Source organism: Tenrec ecaudatus, chromosome 10 (assembly GCF_050624435.1).
Source record: "Tenrec ecaudatus isolate mTenEca1 chromosome 10, mTenEca1.hap1, whole genome shotgun sequence".
NCBI classification, from domain to species: domain Eukaryota; kingdom Metazoa; phylum Chordata; class Mammalia; order Afrosoricida; family Tenrecidae; genus Tenrec; species Tenrec ecaudatus.
The window spans coordinates 36042566-36063868 of record NC_134539.1 but is presented as its reverse complement, the minus strand read 5'-3'; the positions used below and the strand labels follow the sequence as shown (position 1 = coordinate 36063868).

The following is a 21303-nucleotide window of genomic DNA, read 5'->3' as shown; positions in this document are numbered from 1 at the left end:
CAATGACATCCTGCTAAAGGAGGGCCCTGTGCTGGGCTTAACGCTCTGCTGGCTGCATCTTGCAACTCATTTTTAAAGAAGACGGATGGACAGTAGAAGGGCACCCGGCACCATCTTCATACTTAAGCATTCTGGAATTTCCATTTTTCTCAATGTTGTTCATGATTTGTCATGAGCAAAGCGATCAGTACATTAAAAATAAAGTCAGTAAAACACTCGTAAACATCTCTCTGGTCTTCTCTGCTTTCCAGTCAGATCCATCTGACTTCGTTAGTGATATCCCTCGTTCCATATTCTCTTCTGACTCAGGCCTGAACTTCAGTCAGTTCTCTGTTAATGCATTGCTTGCTGCACCCTTAAAAAATCATTTTACTGGGGGCTCGTACAACTCTTGTCACAATCCATACGTACACCCATGGTGTCGAGCACATTTGTACATTTGCTGCCATCATCATTCTCAAAATATTTTCTTTCTACTTGAGCCCTTGGTATCAGCTTCTCATTTTTCTCCACCCTCCCTCCCTCATGAACCCTTGATAATTTATAAATTATTATTATTTTTCATGTCTTACATGGATTGATGTCTTCCTTTACCCACTTTTCTGTTGTCCATCCACCTGGGAGAGGGTTATAGGTAGATCATTGTGATCTGTTCCCCGTCTCCCCTCACCTTACCCTTACCCTCCTGGTATGGCTGCTCTTAATATTGATCTTTCTTAAAAAAGATCATTTTATTGGGAACTCATAGCTATTATAACAATTAATTGAACCAAGCATATTTGTACATTATGTTGCCATTATTTTCTAAACATGTACTTTCTATTTGAGCCCTTGGTATCAGCAACTTTTCCCCCTCCCTCCCCCCACCACCCTCACACCCTCATGACCCCCTGATAAATGATAAATTATTATTATTTTCACACCTTACACCAACCACTGTCTCCCTTCCCCCACAGTTTCTGTTGTCCCTCCTCCTGAGGGGTGGGTAGGGTGATGTGTAGATCATTGTGATCGGTTCCTCCTTCCTCCCCTCCTCCCCCACCTTCCCCCTTACCCTCCTGGTATCACTACTCAATTCTATTTCTGAGGGGTTTACTGACCTGGATTCTGTGTGTCCTGAACTCTTAGATGTACTGGTGTACGTGCTCTGGTCTAGGCCAAAGTGAAAGGCAGGACTGGGGTCATGATAGTAGGGGGTGAGGAAGCCTCAAGGAACCAGAAGAATATTGTGTATTTCATCAGTGCTAGCTGTACTGTGCCCCAGTTGACTCATCCCTTCCTTGTGACCCTTCTGTGAGAGGATGTCCCATTGTCTACAGATGGGTTTTGGGTCTCTGCTCTGACCTACCTTGTTCTCAACAATAAGTTTTGTTTGTTTGTTGTGGGTCTTCTGATGCCTGTTACCTGATCCCATCAACACCTCATGATCCCACAGGCTGGTGCGCTTCTTTCATGTGGGCTTGTTGCTTCTCTGCTAGATGGCCACTTGTTTAACTTCAAGTGTTTAAGACCCCAGACACGATATCTTTTGATAGTCAGGCACCATTAACTTTCTTTACACATTTGCTTATGCACCCATTTTGTCTTCAGCAATTGTTGAGCTCTTTTACATCATGATTTCCTCCACTGGAAGGAGCCCTGATGGTATGGTGGGCTAAGAGTTGGGCTGCTAACTTCAAGGTCAGCAGTTCAAATCCACCAAACACTCCATAGGAGAAAGACGAGTCTTCCTACCGTTATAAAGACGTATAGTCACAGAAACCCACAAAGAGTTCTACTCTGTCCTATAAAGTCCAATGAGTCAGAGTATGTAGATGGCTGTGAGTTTGGAGAGTTCTACGCTCCACATAGAAGAGCAAGTTTCTGAGTCTCTTCTGGCACCCATCTTGGTCTGTCTTTTTAATGACCTTTTACTTCCTTCATATGTGATGTCCTTGATATCATCCCACATGCCTCTGGTCAGTGATAGGGTTCAATGCATCAAATCTGCTCTTGAGATGGTCTCTCAATTTAGGTGGGATGTACACTCAAGGAGGTACTTTTGAAAATGTTGGACTTACTTTTTTTCAGCTTCAACTTGGGCTGTTTGTTTTTTGTTTTGTTTTTTTTTAATCATTTTATTGTGGGCTTGTAAAACTCTTATCACAATCTATACATGCATCCATTGTGTCAAGCACATTTGTATATTTGTTGCCCTCATCATTCTCAAAACATTTGCTTTCTACTGGAGCCCTTGCTATCAGCTCCTCATTTTTCTGCTCCCTCCCTGCTCCCCTTTCCCTCATAAACTCTTGATAATTTATGAGTTATTGTTATTTTGTCATATCTTAGACTGTCTGACGTCTCTTTACACCCACTTTTCTCTTGTCCATCCCCCTGGGAAGGGGGCTATATGTAGATGCTTGTAATCAGTTCCCCCTTTCTACCCCACCTTCCTTACACCCTCCTGGTATCACTATTGTGACCTCTGGTCCTGATGCAACCTGAGCTTTCATATGAGCAAATGATGGTCTGTCCTGCACTTGGCCTTGTTCTGACGTCCTCATCGTCATCCTCATCCTCATGCAGTCTGATTGTGAGGCCTATGTGCGGAGACAATTAGGTTGGTTGAAGAATTTGCAATAAGTAAGTAGCTGGTTTCACAAAGTCCTGTCATGCCGTCTCTAGCTTTGGTTCCTCTAAAGGCTATCCAGACTGTCCTGCAACAGACACAGCCTGTTTCCCACTTTCAAGGTTTACATTGAGCCCTGACAATCACGGAGCCAATCCTGTACGTCTGCCCTTGGTCCAGGCCTGTGGCTTTTCTAGGCTCCACTGCCTATAATTGCTTAATTGAATTGTTAGAAAATAAACAGCAAGAACGGGTTTCAAGCCTTCCTCTACTTTACCATTTAGGAAAATTTACATAATCACTCCCCCTTTCTCGAACAATTTTCCCCATTAGACTTCTGAGATACAACCCTTCCCTGGTTTTCTTTTGCCTCACTCCCTGATCCTTCGCTCTTTTCTCCTAGGTCAGTGATCTACAAAGGAGCTTCAAAAAGTTTGTGGAAAATTTCCACAATCTTTCCATTCCATTTTTCAATGAACTTTCTGAAGTCCCTTGTATGAACTCATTTATAACGCTGAACTCCAGGTCTCCACGCCCCTCAGTCTTCCTCATCTGTTAATAGTAAGTCTGGCCTTCCACGTTCTCAGACCCGAATCTATGTCATCATCTTTGATTCCCCCTTATCTCTGTCCCCATATCCAATTTGTCAGTCAATCCCAATTCCATCTCTCCTTCACTTACGTCACCACCAATCACCTCCCTCGTGGAGGGCAGGAGGGCTCTTCACACTGGACTTCCTGCTCCCACCTCCCCGGCTGTCTGGATTGAGCGCGTCACACTCAGCCAGAAAAGTCCTTTAAAAACCCAAGTCAGATTACATCACCCCTCTGTTCAAAACAGAGTAGAAATCTCTATCAGCTCAACCAGCAACCGGTCAACCCCTCCTCTTGTTACTCCCTCTCCTCAGGACCTTAGCTGGACCTCTAGGCCTGTAATGCCCCACAGAGGTCAGCATGGCCGACTTCTCTTTCCCTGCAGTTTTAACTGACCATCACCCCACCTGGGTCACCCTTAATTCAAACAGCAACCACCACTGAGGCCCCCACTCACCCATGCTGCCACTTCCTGCTTATTTTTCTCTGACGTGGTCGTACTACATTTGTCCACTGTTATACACAGGATAAGGGCAGGGACCTTTGTCCTAGTGTCCGGCGTGGACGGCAGTCGAAAGCGCTCTGGAGCAGATGGTGGTGTTACTGAGCCACGGTCACACTGACCGCTCTGTTTACAAGGTAGTCTCATAGTTCACAGGAAGCCAGTTCTGCATCCAGGTAATGGGGCACTGTTGGGCTATCCGTGTGCCCCGCCTTCCCCAGAAGACGCAGCAAAGATAGAAGGGGAAGTGATCCCTAAGAGCTGGTGTACCAGAAGGAGGCTTCGTGTATATGTGTAAACAACCCTAGAACAAGACAGCGTTTGTTAAAATATCCACCCTGCGAGATGCCGGACAGGGCAAGATATGACAAAATAATAATTGATAAATTATCAAGGGCTCATGAGGGAGGGGGGAGCGGGGATGGAGGGGTAAAAAGAGGACCTGATGCAAAGGGCTTAAGTGGAGAGCAAATGCTTTGAAAATGATGAGGGCAAAGAATGTACAGATGTGCTTTATACAATTGATGTATGTATATGTATGGATTGTGATAAGAGTTGTATGAGTCCCTAATAAAATGTTAAAAAATATATATCCACCCTTCAGTGTCTTAATGGTGCACATTCTGATCATGACTCTAGAATCCTGTAGACCGTGGCTTGTAACCGTACTTCAGGGTTATTTCTGTCCCAGACAGGGTCCTACGCTGGTCTGCTTATCACACCCAGGACACCTTGCAATCTAACTGGCTCCAAGGTCCCTTTACTGGCGCCCTCCACCCAACCTTGGCCTTTACTTACTGTTAACTGTAGACGCCACCCTCTTAGAATCCCTCCATGTTCAGTTTCTAGATACAAGGGGCTAGGCAGTGGGGCTGGAATCGATTTAGAAAGGTTGTACCGCGGTGTAAAGAATGTAAATATAGATTCCTTAACGTAAAGATCTCTCTCTCCCTTCTGAGCCTACAGGGCACAGAGCATGGGGCCGTGTCTACCGTCCCTGTAACCTTGCTCAGGATTCGGGAGAACGGACCCAGTTAAGTTAGCTGTATGAGTGAACTGGGTGTTGTGAGCTTAGAATCAGAATGGCATTGCTGAAGAAACACCTGTGTGCTTCCGGGAGAGGCTATTGTGGTTAGGTGGTTCCCTGTCAGTCCGACTCACAGCAACCTGGTGTCCCACAGGAGGAGACCCTTCCGGTCCTGTGTGATCCCAAGATCCCCCTTGTGTGTGAGCCCAAGAGAGACCACAATTGAGTTTCATAACGGAGCAATCTTATTAGTAAGAAGGAAACATCTCAAATAAAGGGACCAATATCTGAAATGCCAGTTAATTTTAAAATTTTTTCACAAGTATTTTAATCAGTAGTTGGTGTCTTCAAACGTCCTCTTGTTTGATGTCACTGGGCCAGTCATCATGGCCACAGTGGCTACAAAGAAAGAAAACACCGCCCAGTCCGGCACCATGGTCACAAAATCTGTTAGACTTGAGACCGTTGGTGCTGCCGTTGTGTCAGCCGACCTCATCGAGGGTCTTCCTCCTCTTGTCTAACTGCCAGCCAGGGGTGACATTCTTCTCCAGGGACTACGCTCTGCTGACAACATGCCGCCCAAAGTGTGTGAGTCCATGTCTTGCTGCCCTCACTTCTAAGGAGCATTCTGGCCGTACTTCTTCCTGAAGACATAGTTGTGCATTTCCTGGCAGTTGATAGGCTTTGCCAACGTATCATTCAGAGGCATCCATTCTTCTCCAGTAATCTTTATTCATTGCCCAGCTGTCATTCACTTATGTAGTGATTGAAAAGACCTTGCTTCTCCCTATCATAGGCACTCGGCGACCTGTTCTTTCATCTTGAAGGCATCCGTTCACAGAAGAAACATTGAGCATGGAGAATTGTCCTGAGGGACCGAGTCATTCCTCCTGCTCTGAAGCTCCTACTAACTGACACATGAACATCAGTTCTAAAACATCTGATATCAGAGCCGATGCCAAGAGCTCATGTGGAAACAAAATGTTTTGGGAATGATGATGGCAACAAATGCACAAATGTGCTTGACACATGGATGGATGCATGGATTGTGATAAGAGTTGTATAAAACCCTAATAAAATGATTGACAACAACAACAAAAAAACACTAGATAACTGAGATGTAAAGCTAAAGCATTGGCATTTGGTTATTAAAAATTCACAAGATGTACACCACATAAACAATGCTTTTTGGTGTGTTTGAAGAACTTATGTCTTGGCATAGATTCATACCACACATACATTTCCATACCCAGGCAAGATCAATTATAGCAAGACGACCCATTTCATAATTAGTAAGAGGTGCTACCAGCACTAACTAGAGAGCATTGGTTCCCATTTCCTCAGTATGTAACATCCGGGCAGGCTTTATACAGAGAGAGAGAGAGAGACATAGTTAGGGGCCCTTCCAGTTGTAGTATCTTAAAAAGACAGGCCTTCTCTTTATAAAGAATTCCCTTCAGCTTTTTGGAGCATCTTTATTGCATTTAAAATATGATTTAGTTTACCAAGATATCTTTCCAAACATTTTTTCCAGAACAGTTGTTATATCAACAACAGTTATTATACTTCTGTCATTAATAAAAGCAACTAACAGTTTTTAAGTCAATTCAATATGCCAGCTACTGTAAAATTCAATATCTCAGGCACATATAAAATGCCTTCTATAGATGACTTGAATTAAGCATCTCAGTAACTCCTGAGGCTTATCTAACTTGTCCAAGGTTACAGAATTAAACAGTGGAAACCCTGGGATTTAAACTCTCTTTATTTCAGCCACGGAGCCCTGGTAGTAGAGTGGTTTCGAGGTGGGCTGTGACCCGCATGGCTGGCAGTTCCGAGGACACAGCCTGGGCTTACTTCTCTTGTAAACAGTTACAGTCTCAGAAGCCCACAGGGGTCACCATGAGCCCCACAGAGGGTCACTTCCCTGGACAGCAGCCTGACCCCAGGGCACACTGTTAGCTCGGTATCTCCGACCGGCTGTCCGTTCAGGAGTGGTTCCTTCCTCGGAAGAACCTTGGCCCGTGTGCCTCTTGACCTTCACAAACCCATCTGAAGGTGAGGTGGTTCCTTTGATTTCAGCTTCATGGCATGATGTCGTGCAGCAGTGTTTTCACTGGGCAGCTCGGGCCTTCCCTTCGAAGAGTAACTGGTATTTCTGGTTTGCCTCAGGTCTCTTGTAAGTGACGGGGTGAGCAGAAAAGAGTTCAAATTTCCTCCACACTCTTAGTTTGGTTCTTCTCTTCCTGTTCCATCTATTTAAGTCTAACTGTGCACCTGGCAGGACAACATTATTTTGCAACAGACTCGGGTGGAAAGATGCCACAGTAGCTGCGAAGGTCACATCTGTAGAGCACACCCCCCAAACGTTCACATCCCTTATTTTCATTTTCACAAGAAATGGTTGAAGCAGCCGGGGCAGGAAGGATATCCCCACTTTGTGCAGATGCACCGAAAGGCGAGGCTCCTTGCCCTGCACCCGGAGCTGCTGAGAGCCGGGCCCCAGGGCCCTTTCCACACCATGCCTTCCCTAGGTAAACAAGGACAGCAGGGCCTCATATGTTGTGGCAGGTGGAACCAAGTGACTACCAGCAATAGACCATGCCACACCAGGCTGTGGCCAGAGGGGCTGCCCTTTCAAACACGTCACCTGCTCTCAGGGGACGAGGACTGTCACCAGCCAATTTGCCCCTGCTCACACCTGTGCAGGGTGATAAGGAAAGTAGAATTAGCCCACGCAGCTGTGGCTCAACCAGATAAAACATTTAGGCGGGAAGTCAAGTGACAAGTGAACATGGGTGTGTGGGTGTGTGTCTAAGTGTTAGTTACTTTTTATTTGTTTTTTAAAAGCTCCCACGCTGCGTGTGGCGTCAGACTGACAGGGAGGTACTGCAGCAAGATGGACTTAAGAAAGAGCAAAGGCCATGTGCAGCTTCACCAGGCACCTGACTCCCATCAGGAGAACCACGCTCCAGGTAATGAGAGAGACCTGCAGAGGTGGCTTTTGGAAAGAACTGGGGCTATGATTACTGTTGCCTGTTCTTGGCGGATCTGGCAAAAAGATCAAGGAGTAGTCGCTCATTAACTTTAGGTGGGAAGAACGGAGGTGTTCTTTAGCGCTAAGATTCCAGCAAGTGTCAGAAAGACAAGGTAGCGATAAATTATTGATAAGAACTGTACTCAGACAAAAGCGAATGAAAATACCTGGACTGGATGGTGTCGATCATCAAATATACTCATTTGCTCCCAGTGTAGCATTAATTTAACTTTTGGAAACAGACGTGGCAATGAGTAGCAAGAATTATAATAGTGCTTATTCTTCTGACTCATGAAGGCGATGCCTAGGATCTGTCCTAAATCAGCATTTCTCAAGATGGTTTGCAGACTACTACGCTTTGAGGTATAATAAGAGCTGGTTTAAAAAAATATTTTTATACCCTGCTGATAAAACCTATAGATCTCAGGAGAGAAAATAGAAATATGTGAAATTCAATACATAGGTGTGCTCACGTCAGGGGCACATGTATTTCCATTGGGATGGTAGAGAAGATTAACACGGCCCTGTTCAAGAATGACACCCTCGTGCTCTATATTTTTTCCTGATGAGAATACAACCTTGAAATAACACTTCTCAGTAAGTGATTCAAAATGTGTTCTTTTAAAACTGTCTCAGCCCTGCAGAGTTCCTGTAGGGGAGGTTTATGACTATTAAAGAGGACCCATGGTGGGAGGGGGAGAGAAGAAATTAAATCTATGGGATTACAAAGAAAATGAGTATATTACAATGCAATGATCAAAATAAAAAACTCGCGCTATAGTGTTACGTGTGTTTGTGGATGCAGGAGACAAGGGCGGTCAGTGATGGGTCTAAGAACCTTAGGAGGGACGTGTATCAACGACACATTGAGGTACCTGAGACGATGGTAATGTGACAGGAAAAGCAAGTCTCTGATTCTTTAGATGACAAAGTCACAGGTGCTGCTCAAGGCAGCAGGCTCTCTTGTTGACATCCACCATGGAAGGGACCAGTCATTTTAATTCGAGGATAGAAAAAGTAAGGGTAAAAGTTTTCCAGTCTGAGTTCATCACCTTTGAGAATCTTTGTCCCAGGGGGAGAAAGGGAAAAATGATCGACGTACAACCCCCACCCCCAGAGAGATGAACAACTGACACGTGGGTGAAGGGAGACAGCGGACGGTGTAAAATATGAAAATAAAAATAATTTCTAAATTATCAAGGGTTCATAAGGGTGGGGGGAGGAGGGAAAAAAGAGTTGCTGATACCAAGGGTTCAAGTAGATAAAAGACGTTTTGGAAATGATGATGGCAACAGATATGCTTGATGCAATTGATGTATGGATTGTTATAAGAGCCCCCAATAAAATGATTTATTAAAATAAAATAAAAAAGAATCCTTGTCCCGAGAATAGTAATTCCCCAGCGTGGTGCAAATGGTTAATGTGCTCAGCTGTTTGCTCAGAGGCACCTAGGAAGAAAGGCCTGGTGACCTACTTCCAACAACCCAGCCCTTGAAAACCCTATGACCATGAGTCAGCGTGTCCCTGACAACTGGAGGTTGTCCTAACGCTATAAAGGGCACCGTGGTCATACTGCATGCTCTGTCCTCTACTCAGGGGTCACACATACAGGGCAGACGGGCATAGTGAAGCCTCAAGGAAATTCTCCATCAAATACCAAGCCACTCCTCAAACTCGTAGGGCAACAGAACCTTTTTATGGAAACTGGAATACCAGAAACCTATGGGAACAATCCAAAAGAAAGAAAATGCTATATGCATGCGTGTACGCAGTATAGTTGGAGCGACACTGGCAAAACATGAGTGGCATATGACTTTTTTCCCTAGTGATATATGATCAGTTTATTGACAACGTTATATTAAAATTCCCAAAACTATTGGGAGTGGATCACCTGTAAAAATCTTGCTATAATTGATTTATTGGAAAACCTGTTGACTCCTTACTTAGAGTAATGGGTTGATGAACTTGCAACTTATCCTGCTGGGTGAGTGTAGTCTGTGTCCAGCGAATGCTATTACTTAGTCCTTCGTTCTTCTCTGTAGTGACATGTTTTTGTTTTTTTAAACATTTTATTAGGGACTCATACAACTCTTATCACAGTCCATACACACATCAATTGTGTAAAGCACATTAGTGACATGTTTTAAAAGGAGGAAATGGGGCTACAAAATGTTACGATTTTTGTAAGATTTTACAGTAACTGACATTTTATTTTTAATAGTTAAATGTCTAATACAAGTAAAATACAAGCAGGTAAATGACAATATATCAACTTGATTAACTGATGTCACCATTAAAATTATAATTATGAAGATTATTTGATATAATGTTAGGCTTAAAAGATACAAAATAGTAATATGCTATCATTACCCCCAAAACGAACGAACACCTCACTGAACTTGAGTTTATTCCAACCCAGTGACCCATGCTCGGTTTCCGAGACTCTAGATCTATAGGGGAGCAGGAGCCCCCCATAGGCTTGAACTGTCAGTCTTGTGGTTAGAGCCTAATGCCTTACCCACAGTGTCACCAGGGCTCATATGCTATCATTAAAAGTTTGGAATGTGTATAATACAGGCCTGGATGAAAATAAATGCAAGAAAGACTCTTGATGGGAGTAGAAAACCCCACCTTTCTCCCGTGGAGCTGCTGGTGGTTTTGAACTGCTGACCTTGCAGTCAGCAGCCCAACTCGTAACCACTACAGCACCTGAGCTCTTGGTTGATAGCCCACGTAGACTCCAATCAGCTTTCTTCCCAAGGCCAGCAGAGAAACATGCGAGACACTGGACATAGAGGTTTGACACTGCCCCTGATCGATGCCATCGTCACTCACCCCTGTCCCCTGTCACTCTCCTTTGGGTCCACAGACGTGATTGGCACGCGGAGTTTGAGGAATCGGGAGCAGCTCAGGAAAAGAAAAGCTGAGACGCAAGAAAAGCAAACGTCGCAATGGCTCTTTGGGTACGGTATCAGTGCAAGGGGAAAGAACCAATGTTGGGCGCGTCTCGGTCACCCGCCAAGGCGTGCTGAGCATTTTACAGACTGCATTTTGTTTCCCACAAGCTTGTTCACCAGGCACTGTCCCCAGGGGGTGGAATCTCTTGCCCCAAGTGGCATTGCTGGTAAAATGGGGGGGGGGGGCACAATGGTATCGTCTCCCTGGTCTCTTTCCTGTCAAGCTGCAGGCGATGGCATTACACTAGGGAGAGGCTGGTGTTCTGCTGCTCTGGTCGCAGAAACGTGGGGGGTGACAGGAAGCTTCCCCAGGGTTCTCACAGCTTTCTCTGGGATGCATCCCTGTTGTGTGGATGGGATGTACTGCCCCTGGAGAAAGCCACAACTGTGTCTGTAAATGAGTGACAGGAATTTAGGGAGTCTGGAACCTCCAAAGTCAAAACCAAGCCAAACTCCCTGGCGTCCAGTCATTCCGACTCATGGTGACCCTGTAGGACAGAGTGAAACTGTCCTTGTAGGTTTCCAAGACGGTAACTCTGTAAGGGAGTAGAAATCCACATCTTTCTCTCAAAGAAGGGCTGGTGGATTCCCACTGCTGACCTTGTGGTTAGCTGCCCAGCATGTGCCCAAGTCATCGTCCCCTGTAAACAATCTCTGGACGGAGGGAGTACAGAAGAGGGGTGTGAATCCGGCAGTTTCTGATGACTTCCATTGAGAATATGGCTTTGGGCACAATGATTTGCTTGAAGACGCCAAAGAGAGGCCCCCAAGCCTGAAGTTCTGTCCTGGGTGGGGTGTCCTGTGTATTGCTGCTTAGCAACGTCCCCGGCCTCTACCTTCTAGAAGCCAGCAGCATGGCGCACTCTTGCTGTGACTCTTGAAACCCGTCCATATGTTGCCAGATGTCCCCTATGGGTCAGAAACACCCCTAGATGAGAATCGCAGAGCGATGCAGCCTTCTCCAGAGAGGGCTTGCCCCCCCCCGCCCTGCCCCGCCCCCCACCCGCACCCTATGGCTTGATTGCTGCGCACACGTCTCCAGCGCCAGGTAGCAACATCCGCTCGCTGGGCGGCCACTCACAGCCACCGGGGAGCACAGAGACAGGCCGCTAGCTGGGCGTGCGACACGGAGCAATAAGCAAGATCCCCCCGCCGGCCTGTCCTCTGCAAGCGAAGGAACACCCGCCTCCCGCGCTCCCTCCCAAGCGGCCCGCCCGCGGCCTGCGCTTCCCGCTCTGGCCGGCGCGGGGCGCTGCGTGTCTCTGTCCGGGCCCCGCGTCCGCACCTGCTTCCTGCCCTGGGTGCCCCCTGCCCACCTGCCTGTGGGCGCCGCGCCGCGTGGCTGCTGGGCCATCGCGAAGGCGCACCAACCCCGTTCCCCGGCACAGCCACTCTCTAAGGGCGTGCTCCTGCAGAAAGCGCGTTTCTCTCCCAACTCTGTGGAAGATGATTGAATGAACTCCCCTAACTCCATAGCCCCACCCAGTCACCCGAGAGTGGCTCCCCATCCTGCCTCCAGGGGCGGGGGCTTTCCCTCGCTGGCCCTTGCTTCCCACTGTCTAGTGAAACACGGGCGTTGAGTGTACACCACGGACTGTCTGGGCCTCCGGAAATGCTTGGCCCCCCCGGGGATGCAGAGGTCGGCTCTGCTGGGTTGAATATATATGCATACATCGATAAAAGCCTTTTTGTTTGTTTTTTAAATATCGACTCCAAACTGGCTTAGGCGTGGTTAACTTTAATTTTTCTCTCTATCTAGTATGGCTATTTAAAATCATCCATAAAAGTCGAGCCAGGGTACTTTTGTTTTTTAATGTGTGCAAATATATGAATACTAAGAGGATTTAATAAATACCCCTTGGCTTAAGCAGGGCCTTCTGCATAAAGCCTCGGCTGCTGGGTGGGGTGGGCACAGAAGCCCAGTGGCCTATCAGAGAAGCCCCAGGGAGCAGGGAGCAGAACCTCTCTCAAGAGGCTCACACATTGCACAGTGCTTGCTTACAGCATCCTCGCCCCCTTGAGCCTGTCTGTATAAGCCGTCCGTATCTGGTTCTGTTTGTAGTGGCTAACCATTCTCACTGGCTGAAGTGTCAATGCATATCGTTTTCTTTCTTGGATCTTAAAATTTTTTTTATTAATCATTTTATTGAGGGCTCTTACAAATCTTATGACAATCCATCATTCAACTGTATTAAGCACACGTGTACATATGTTGCCATCAACATTTCCAAAGCATTTTCTATCTACCCGAGCCCTTGGTATCAGCTTCTCTTTTTTTCCCCTCCCGCCCCCATTATCTCAATCCTTGATTTTTACTTTTAAAGCATTTGATTAGCACATAACCCAGACCTCATGCCATCTGACAGTTCAGGGTTGTACAAGCGCTAGCAATCACGCTCAAACCCTGGGGTCTTCAGCTGTCAATCAGGCGCAGGCCTGACGTGGCTGCTCAGCCGGTGGCACAGGCTGCTTCCCCTACTTAGAGCGTCCCTTGGAGGCATTGAGCTACTCATTAAAAGATTGGTGGTTCCAATCTACCTGGTGGAGGAAGATGAGACTGTCTGCTCCCATCGAGACTTACAGTCTCAGAAACTCTCCACCCTAGGGTGCTACGGGTCAAAATCAACTTGACAGTGGTGGCTTTTTTTTTTTTTTGATAGCCAACTGGTATTCTTTACATGAGACACTTCAAAAGATAAGCATGCCAGACGCTTCATGCATCTGCTGGCGGCACAAACAGAAGTCATGCCTGGGCGGGTCTGCAGGTGTGAGATTCAGAAAGTCAAACTTGATCTTATCAGTTTACTCAATGAGCTAACTCACACAGACTAAACCCAAAGACACTCGTGTGCAAACCAGAAAGTCCATCTATGTTAGAAGTCATTTGTTTGATTTATTCTCATTAGTGTGAATACAGCACAACAGGCACCAACAATTTCTACAAACACAAGTCAGTGACATCTTCAAGTGATGTAATCACCCTCATCCTGCTGTTCTCAGGTTGTTCCTCCCCCGAAACTTACAGTAGAATGCTAACCTATTTGTAATAAGGATTATAATTTTCCATAACTAAACTTAAGTAAAAATCTTCTCTCTCTCTCTCTCTCTCTCTCTCTCTCTCTCTCTCTCTCTCTCTCTCTCACACACACACACACACACACACACACACAAACTTCCTGGTGAGCAAAGCTTCTAAGGCAAAAAGTCCCAGAGGGACATTTTCTCTCCTGACCATTAAGAATGTCTCAAATTTTTCCAAACAAGAAGACTGAACCCAAGAGACTCAGTAACTTGTGCAAGGTCATGCCACAAGGCAGCTGGGAACTTGGGTCTGTTATGACAAACATTTATTTGAATTCTCTAGGCCTGTTGCTGACTCAAATTCTGTCCTCTCCGCAGAGAACAGAAAAAAGGCAAGCGGCAGAGAACAGGAAAAGGAAATGAAAGACGCAGAAAGAGCCAACAATCCGCAGAGCTCAAGGTGAAGCCTCTGCCACAAATAGAAAAAACAGCGACGGTGGAGGCGCTGGCACCTCCAGAGCAAGAAATGGAGCCTCCCGGGGATGAGATCAAAGCCGGCCCTCCTGGAACCTCCCAGGAAAATGCAATATGTCAAGAAGGCATTGGACATCCGGAAAATTGCTCCGAGTACCAAGAGACAGGAGCACAAGAGCATCCTTCTGAAACGTGCCAAGCTATGACTGAACCTGAGGCTCTCACACCAAAAATGTGCCAAGATGTGGCCAAGGCAGAAGATGCTTCCCCTGAAAGGTGCCAAGAAACAGCTGTGTTTCAAGACCATCCTTCCCAGGTGTCCCAAGATATGGCTGAACCTGAGGACCTCTCTCCTAAAACCTGCCAAGAAAAAGCTCTACTTGAAGATCATCCTTCCAGGATGTACCAAGATCCGGTGGGATCTGAGGCGTTCACTCCTAAAATGTGCCAGGAAATAGCTGTACTTGGAGACCACCCTTCTAAGATGTACCAAGAGATGTCTGAGCCAGAAGACCTCTCTCCTAAACCACACCAAGAAACAGCTGTCCACACAGCCCTTCCTTCTCAGACAGAAGCTGCAGCTGGCCTGGATGGACGCGCTCTTGGAGTACACCCCACACTAGGTGTGCCTAAAAACTACCCTCTTGAAACAGACCCACAAACCGCTGAACCCGAAGAATGGAATTCTGAACCAGACCAAGAAACAGCTGAGGCTAAATGTAGCACGCCTCCAATACAAGAGATTGCTGAGCCTAAAGATCTTTTTACAAAACCATGCAGAGAAACAACTGAACCTGACTTCTCACATGAGGCAGATAAAGAACTGGCTGAGCCCAAAGTCCCCTCTCCTCTAACAGTCCAAGAAACACCTGGGCCTGAAGAACATTCCCCTGCAATCCACCATGAGCAGTCTGGGCCTGAATCAGAATACTCAGCTGATGTATACCAGGAAATACCTAGATACGCAGATTATTCATCTGACATCTACCAAGACACACCTGGGCCCGAAGACCTCTCTACAAAGGCATATACAAACAAATATGTGCCTGAAGAATGCTCTCCAGTCCCGTACCAAGAAACAGGTGGCTCTCAAGGCCAGGATCCGATAACATACCAGGAAGATGCTAAGGATGTTTATACTTTTTCTCCAGGTAGGGGCTGTTTATTAGAGCTCAGACAGTGACAGTACCACTTCCTGATGTCCTCTATTTATAATCTTCAGCACTGACATGGGTACATCCCCATCAGAGTGATTTCCAACGTTTTTATCCCCAACTAATCTCAACAGGTACCATGAATGTCATTGGTTAGTTTCAAGTAAAGCATGTTTATACTCAACCAAAATCTGTCTTGGCAGATTTTCAAAGACTCAAAAAGCAAATACTTGAAAATGAACACATGTGCATCAGGTAGGTACTTGTACCTACCAGTCAGTTTGAGCAGCTTTGCCAATGAGGGAAATCAACTCAACAGGTAGGACATAGTGGTGACATACTGGTTACACATTCAGCTGTGACCCAAGAGGTCAGCAGTTCCAGACCACCGGCTGCTTGGTGGGAGCGAGATGGGGATTTCTACTCTCGGTACCAGTTACAGTCTCAGACATACACGGTGGCAGTTCTACTCTGTCCAATAGAGTCACTATGAGTCAGCGTCGACTCAATGACAGTGAGCCTGAGGAGGATGAATTCCACGCAAAATATGTGTAGCTATGTACAATGACGTCTAGGTTTAAAAGCAGCTCGATGCATGAGGTTTTCAGTTTCCTGATAAAGGCAAATAAATTCAAGCTACAAGGCACCGAGGGAGATACAAAAGAATAAACTATGAGTGTATTTCTAGGGGGGTTTAATAAAAAAAAAAAACAAGCAAACAAAAAACCTTTCAATAGCTGTTGCTGAATAGCCTTCTCCGACCCCCTTTATCAGTCCTAGACTTCTGACAACACCTGGCCTCTCTGATGGTCGGGAGCTTGACTTGCCTCAGAGGCCACACTGAGAATGTTTGTGCAGCATTGCCGAGGGATACGGAATCCTTCCGAGCATAGTCATGGCCAGGGAGGTGTTTTCTAAAGGAATCCTGGTGTTCGCTTACTTCCTTACCGATTCCTCTATTGTTTTTGTGTACTATGATAGCGATGTGTAATGAAGATCACAATGGAAGGGGACTACTTATTTAGTTAACATGTATTAAACATTATCCAAGATTAACAACACCACTGGATAAATCATATCATCCTCATTTTACATAGAAGGTGAACATTGCCCTTTGGCTAAATCCCTGGAGACACATTTAGCCAACTAGCCTCAGAAACGTACCCAATTTGCACAAACCTAGAGTTGATAAAAAGTATGCCCCCGGAACGTTATCAATACCGTGATTACATTGAAATGATTTTTTTTTGAATCTTGCCTATTTGCTAGAGTTTTGTTTTTGAGAAAACCTGATTGTTTTAATTCCGTCCGACTGTTCTTGCTACAAGGCAGCGTGTTTGGATTATTGTCACTTTAGGGTTTGTGTGAATTGCCTGCTAGAAGTTGTGTCTCATTTTTATTTTAGGAGGTTTGTCTCCTTTAATTGATTAAAACCCCCTTTCAATGGTATAGTTATTAAACCTTTACCTACATTTACGCTATAGATGTAAATATTTTTTCCAATGGTTCGTTTCAACCATGCTAATCAATAATGGTGGTGGCCATATAATTTTAACTTCGAACTAGTCAGACGTGTCACAGTTGTATCCTTTATGGTTTCTGGGCTCCGTGACATGAAAATTATCATTGTAATAATATATAATTTCATATCATTGTAATAATGTTTTAACATGGTAATTTAAAAAATATAAAATAGTCTATATTTTAAAGATTTGTACTTTTTTTTAATCCATCATTTTATTGGGAGCTCTTACAGATGTCATAACATTCCATCATTCAAATAGCTCAAGCTAATTGTACAACTGGTACAACAATCAGTTTCAAAACGTTTTCTTTCTTCTTGGACTCTTGGGTGTTAGCTCCCCTTTATCTCCTCCCTCCCTCCAGGAGATTGATGATACTCTAATATAGGGATCTGTAATCGATCTAAAATATATTCTGTGCATGTGTGAGATTTTTTTTCCTGCAAATGATCAACTGTCACACGTGCTAATGATTGAATCTATTTTTAACATTTTGTTTGGAATTTCAGAAGTGAAAGTGAAACCCAAAGTGGAAGAACCGGACCGACCCGGGAGCCTCAGCACTTCTCCAGAGGAGCGTCGCAAAAGGGGCATGTTCGGCTACGCACTATTTTAATAACCACGACCCTGCGCACTCTGTGCGGCGGGATACATAGCCCTGCAATGTCCTGTGCTCGTCTTTGCTTACAGACATAGAAAAGGGACATAGCTGAAGGAGAGTACATGTCTTTTAGGGCCTTATTGATAAAAATCCTCTGTGTGTGTGTGTGTGTGTGTGTGTGTGTGGTGTGACATTGGTGAGAAGGAAAAGGTGACGGAAGAGCTGAATAATTGACACCCCTCACCCAAAGCCAAATCTTTCTTTGATTAAATATTAATAGTAGATAAGTGACTAATTCCGAACATTTAGAATGTTTTGGGAAATAGAAGTTAATAGTTTCCATGTAGATTTTGTTCCATGATTAATATGCTAATAGCATCTAAATTTTATTCAGTTGTAGTCGTCTCTTCCAGTTAACGTTGACAGTTCTTACGATTCTAGTCACGACAGCTTCAAAGATTTCTTCGTGATGAGTTTCCTCTATTTTTATATTTAAATTTTAATATATTTTTAACTTTTTAAGTATCCTACTGTGTAAAGTGTACACTAAACATGATTATGTGTTAAACTGCATGGACGGCATGGTGTCAAGCACTGTCGGGTCAGAAGACCTGTAAGATGGAGGATTCCTGCCCACTAGGAAGTTAGTCCAGGCCCCTGGGGAATCAAATGGAAAAGAAATCATGACAAAAGCACACAGGAAATACCAGCACCCAAACAACCCCATGCCGTTGAGATGATTCGACTCATCGTGACCCTGTACAGGGTTTCTGGGGCTGTAAATCTTTATGGGGGCCAATGGCCTCATCTCGCTCCCAAGGAACAGTTTGGTGGATTTGAACTGCTGACTTTGCTGTTGGCATCCCAACACATAACATGCTGTTCCACCAGAAACAAGAAAGGCAATGTTTATTTTTGCATGGAGGGGCCTGAAAGGGGGAGTCTCAGATTAAGGAGATTAATGCATGTGAGGATAAGCTGCCTTCCTGCCCACGGCACACAGAAGGGAAAGTTCCAGATAGGTTCCTAGAGAACTGCTTGCCAGTCCTCCTTGTACAAAGGTGATGATAGGTGAACATGCAAACAATTTGTTATTATGAGACAAGTGGTGGAGGATTTTTTTATCCCTCGCTAAAGAGTTTCTCACATACGGGCTAGATAACAGGTGTGTGGGATACAAAAAGACTGTTACCCAGCTCGACTCCCCCAAATATATATGCTTGCAAGTAATGGTAAATGATTGTCAAGTTATCTCCGTGAAGACTCCAGCCATCCAAAGCAAGCAGACACCATTGTTTCTCCCACAATAGGCAGGGTTCACACCCTGCTGTTAGGGACACTGGATTGCTCCCCTGAAGGCTTAGGCCAAATAAAGTCTCCAGCTCCAAGGCTAGGGTGCCATCCTGAATCTAGGATCCGCCCATCTTGTCCTATTGCATGTAGACCCCTAGATCATTCCCCTCCCATTACTGTAGTCCCTATAGTACAACCCTTTCCTGGGACATATGTCTTTACCTGTGCCCCCAAAGATATATACGTCTTGGTGAGCAATAAATCTCTCTCCTGCCCTGGACCACCAAGAGGAGCTGAGGTGAGCATGCTACCATGAAATGTGTCTGACTGCATTATTTCCATCTCTCTTCTATCTCTCGTGCTCTCTATGACTTTACTATAATCTTTACTTATTATCGCTGTACAATTGCGCCTACTGGGTCTGTGATGATTGGTTAGGGGCTCGCTCCCCTGACAACGGGGAACTAGGTAAGGTGGTTGAACATCAGAGTGGTAGGTTGAGTATTTAGGAATATTTGTTAATGGTCAAGATGACGGTCAATGAAAGGAACTCTTTGGGTTGGAGGTGATGCTTCCTTTTCCCTTTGTTAAGACTGAGGATTCAAAGTAAAAGAGACTCTTACAAGTGAAGGTGCATTTGAGCTCTCCACGCAGGCGCTGTGCCAGTGAAGAGCACGCGCAATCCTGGACCCCACAGCACTCCGGGGGTCCAGACGAGCTTTAGAAACACTGGAGACTAGAGGAGACCACCTCTGTCTACCTTTCAGAGCCCTTTCCACCACCCTTTTAGACACAATCTCTGCTTTCTCCTGATGCTCATTTGAAAACCACTGTACACAGAGGGTAAAAAGGCCCAGTTTTCTCCCTGACTTGAAACCTTGAGGTCAGATGATTAATTTTTTTTTAGCAATCCATCTGGCCCTGCTTTGTGTTGTCCTTCCCAGATGGATGCAATGGGGGTGGTGCTGTGGGTTCAACTTTGGGCTGCTAATGGTGAGGTCAGTGGTTCAAATTCACCTGCCACCCCATGGAAGAAAGAGGAGGCTGTCTGCTCTCACAAAGATTTACAGTCTGCCCCCGTATCAGCTACGTGGACAACTGCCCCTCACCCCAGAAGAATTTACGTGAGAGGACAGCACTGAAGCTGCAGCCAGGGGAGAGGGGCATGTTCCATCAGAGCAGATGAAGGGGGAGGAAGAGAGAGTGCAGCACATCCTGGCCCATCAGGCCTGGAGGACGATATCGCTGCTCTGAACAGCGAATGGACAGAGTGGACAATATGGCTGATCCCACTACAAGACACGCCATCCCTTGATGGCCCAGGGCCCTAAGGGGGACAATATTGGAGACTCAGGGCCGGGACTGGTGCAGACTGACCCTGTGACACTGAGGCAAACCACTAAAATCGTGCAGCAGTGCAACCGTGGGAGCAGAGCAGGGAGCCCCCGAGGGAATACGAAGGACAGACTCTGGGGCCAAAGCATGGTACCCCATTGGGCCTGACTGAAGGACATGCCTAGAGATCAAAAACCAGACTTTGATCTATTTACAGGTTTTTCTTTAAAAATTTTATTCCTTTAATTTATTCTTCTATGGGTAATTGGTTTCCTTTTTTGTTGTCATCGATGTGCTCTCACCCATTGTCTGTCTTGCTATGACTTGATTTTTGGTGCATGTTATTATCTCTAAAGATCTATCCAGATAAGATAGACTGGAGGAGAAAATAATGGGACCAATGGTTCGGGGGGACACGAGAAGGGGTGAGGGGTCAAGGAGGTGGTGCTGATCAACCCAGGGACAGGGGAGCAGTAAGTGAACCAAAATCAGTAGCAAGGTAGGGATTCAGCAAGGGCAAGGTAACCGAGAGACATTACTGAAATCCAAATGAAAGCTGAGCATGATAGTGGGACAAGAGGAAAGTAAAAGGAAATAGAGGAAAGAACTAGGTGACAAAGGGTATTTATAGAGGTCTAAAGACTGGAATGTACATATGTAATTATATGTATATGAGTGTAGGGAAACATCTATCTGCATATATTTATAGATTTAGTACTAAGGCAGCAGATGGACATTGGGCCTCCCCTGAAGCACTTAATGCAAGAATACTTGGTTCTATTAAATTGGCATTCCAGAATGCACACCTTCCCGACACAATCGCTGAAGAAAAATGTGTGCATAAACAAAGGTGGTGAAGAAAGCTGATGATGCCCAGCTATCAAAAGATATAGCATCTGGGGCCTTGGGGGCTCGAAGATAAACAAGTGGCCATCTAGTTCAGAAGCAACAAAGCCCACATGGAAGAAACACACCAGCCTGTGTGACCATGAGCTGTTGAAGGGATCAGGTATCAAGCATCAAAGAACAAAAAATATCATTGTAAATGTGGGTGAGTGCAGAGTGGAGACTCAAAGCCCATTGGTAGCCAACCGGAAACCCCTTACTGAAGGGTTGTGGGGAGGAGATAAGCCAGTCAGGGTGCAGGGTAGCAATGATAAAACATATAACTTTCC

General features: G+C 45.5%; 1 protein-coding gene across 1 annotated transcript; it reads left to right on the top strand.

The window, feature by feature from the left end:
• The first annotated feature begins 7632 nt into the window (after window positions 1-7632).
• Window positions 7633-14845, top strand: HEMGN (hemogen). Its single transcript, XM_075559508.1, has 5 exons — window positions 7633-7708; window positions 10640-10733; window positions 14127-14456; window positions 14499-14637; window positions 14759-14845. Exons 1-5 carry the CDS (start codon window positions 7633-7635, stop codon window positions 14843-14845), a joined length of 726 nt encoding a protein of 241 aa, XP_075415623.1.
• The last annotated feature ends 6458 nt before the right edge of the window (window positions 14846-21303 follow it).

Bases quoted from the DNA above. Each gene is read 5' to 3' on its own strand.
- HEMGN (XM_075559508.1), top strand. From the start codon at position 7,633: ATGGACTTAAGAAAGAGCAAAGGCCATGTGCAGCTTCACCAGGCACCT. The intron at 10,734-14,126 runs GTACGGTATCAG...TCCTCTCCGCAG, and splicing joins ACGTCGCAATGGCTCTTTGG to AGAACAGAAAAAAGGCAAGC. The intron at 14,638-14,758 runs GTGGGATCTGAG...AACCACACCAAG, and splicing joins CCAGGATGTACCAAGATCCG to AAACAGCTGTCCACACAGCC.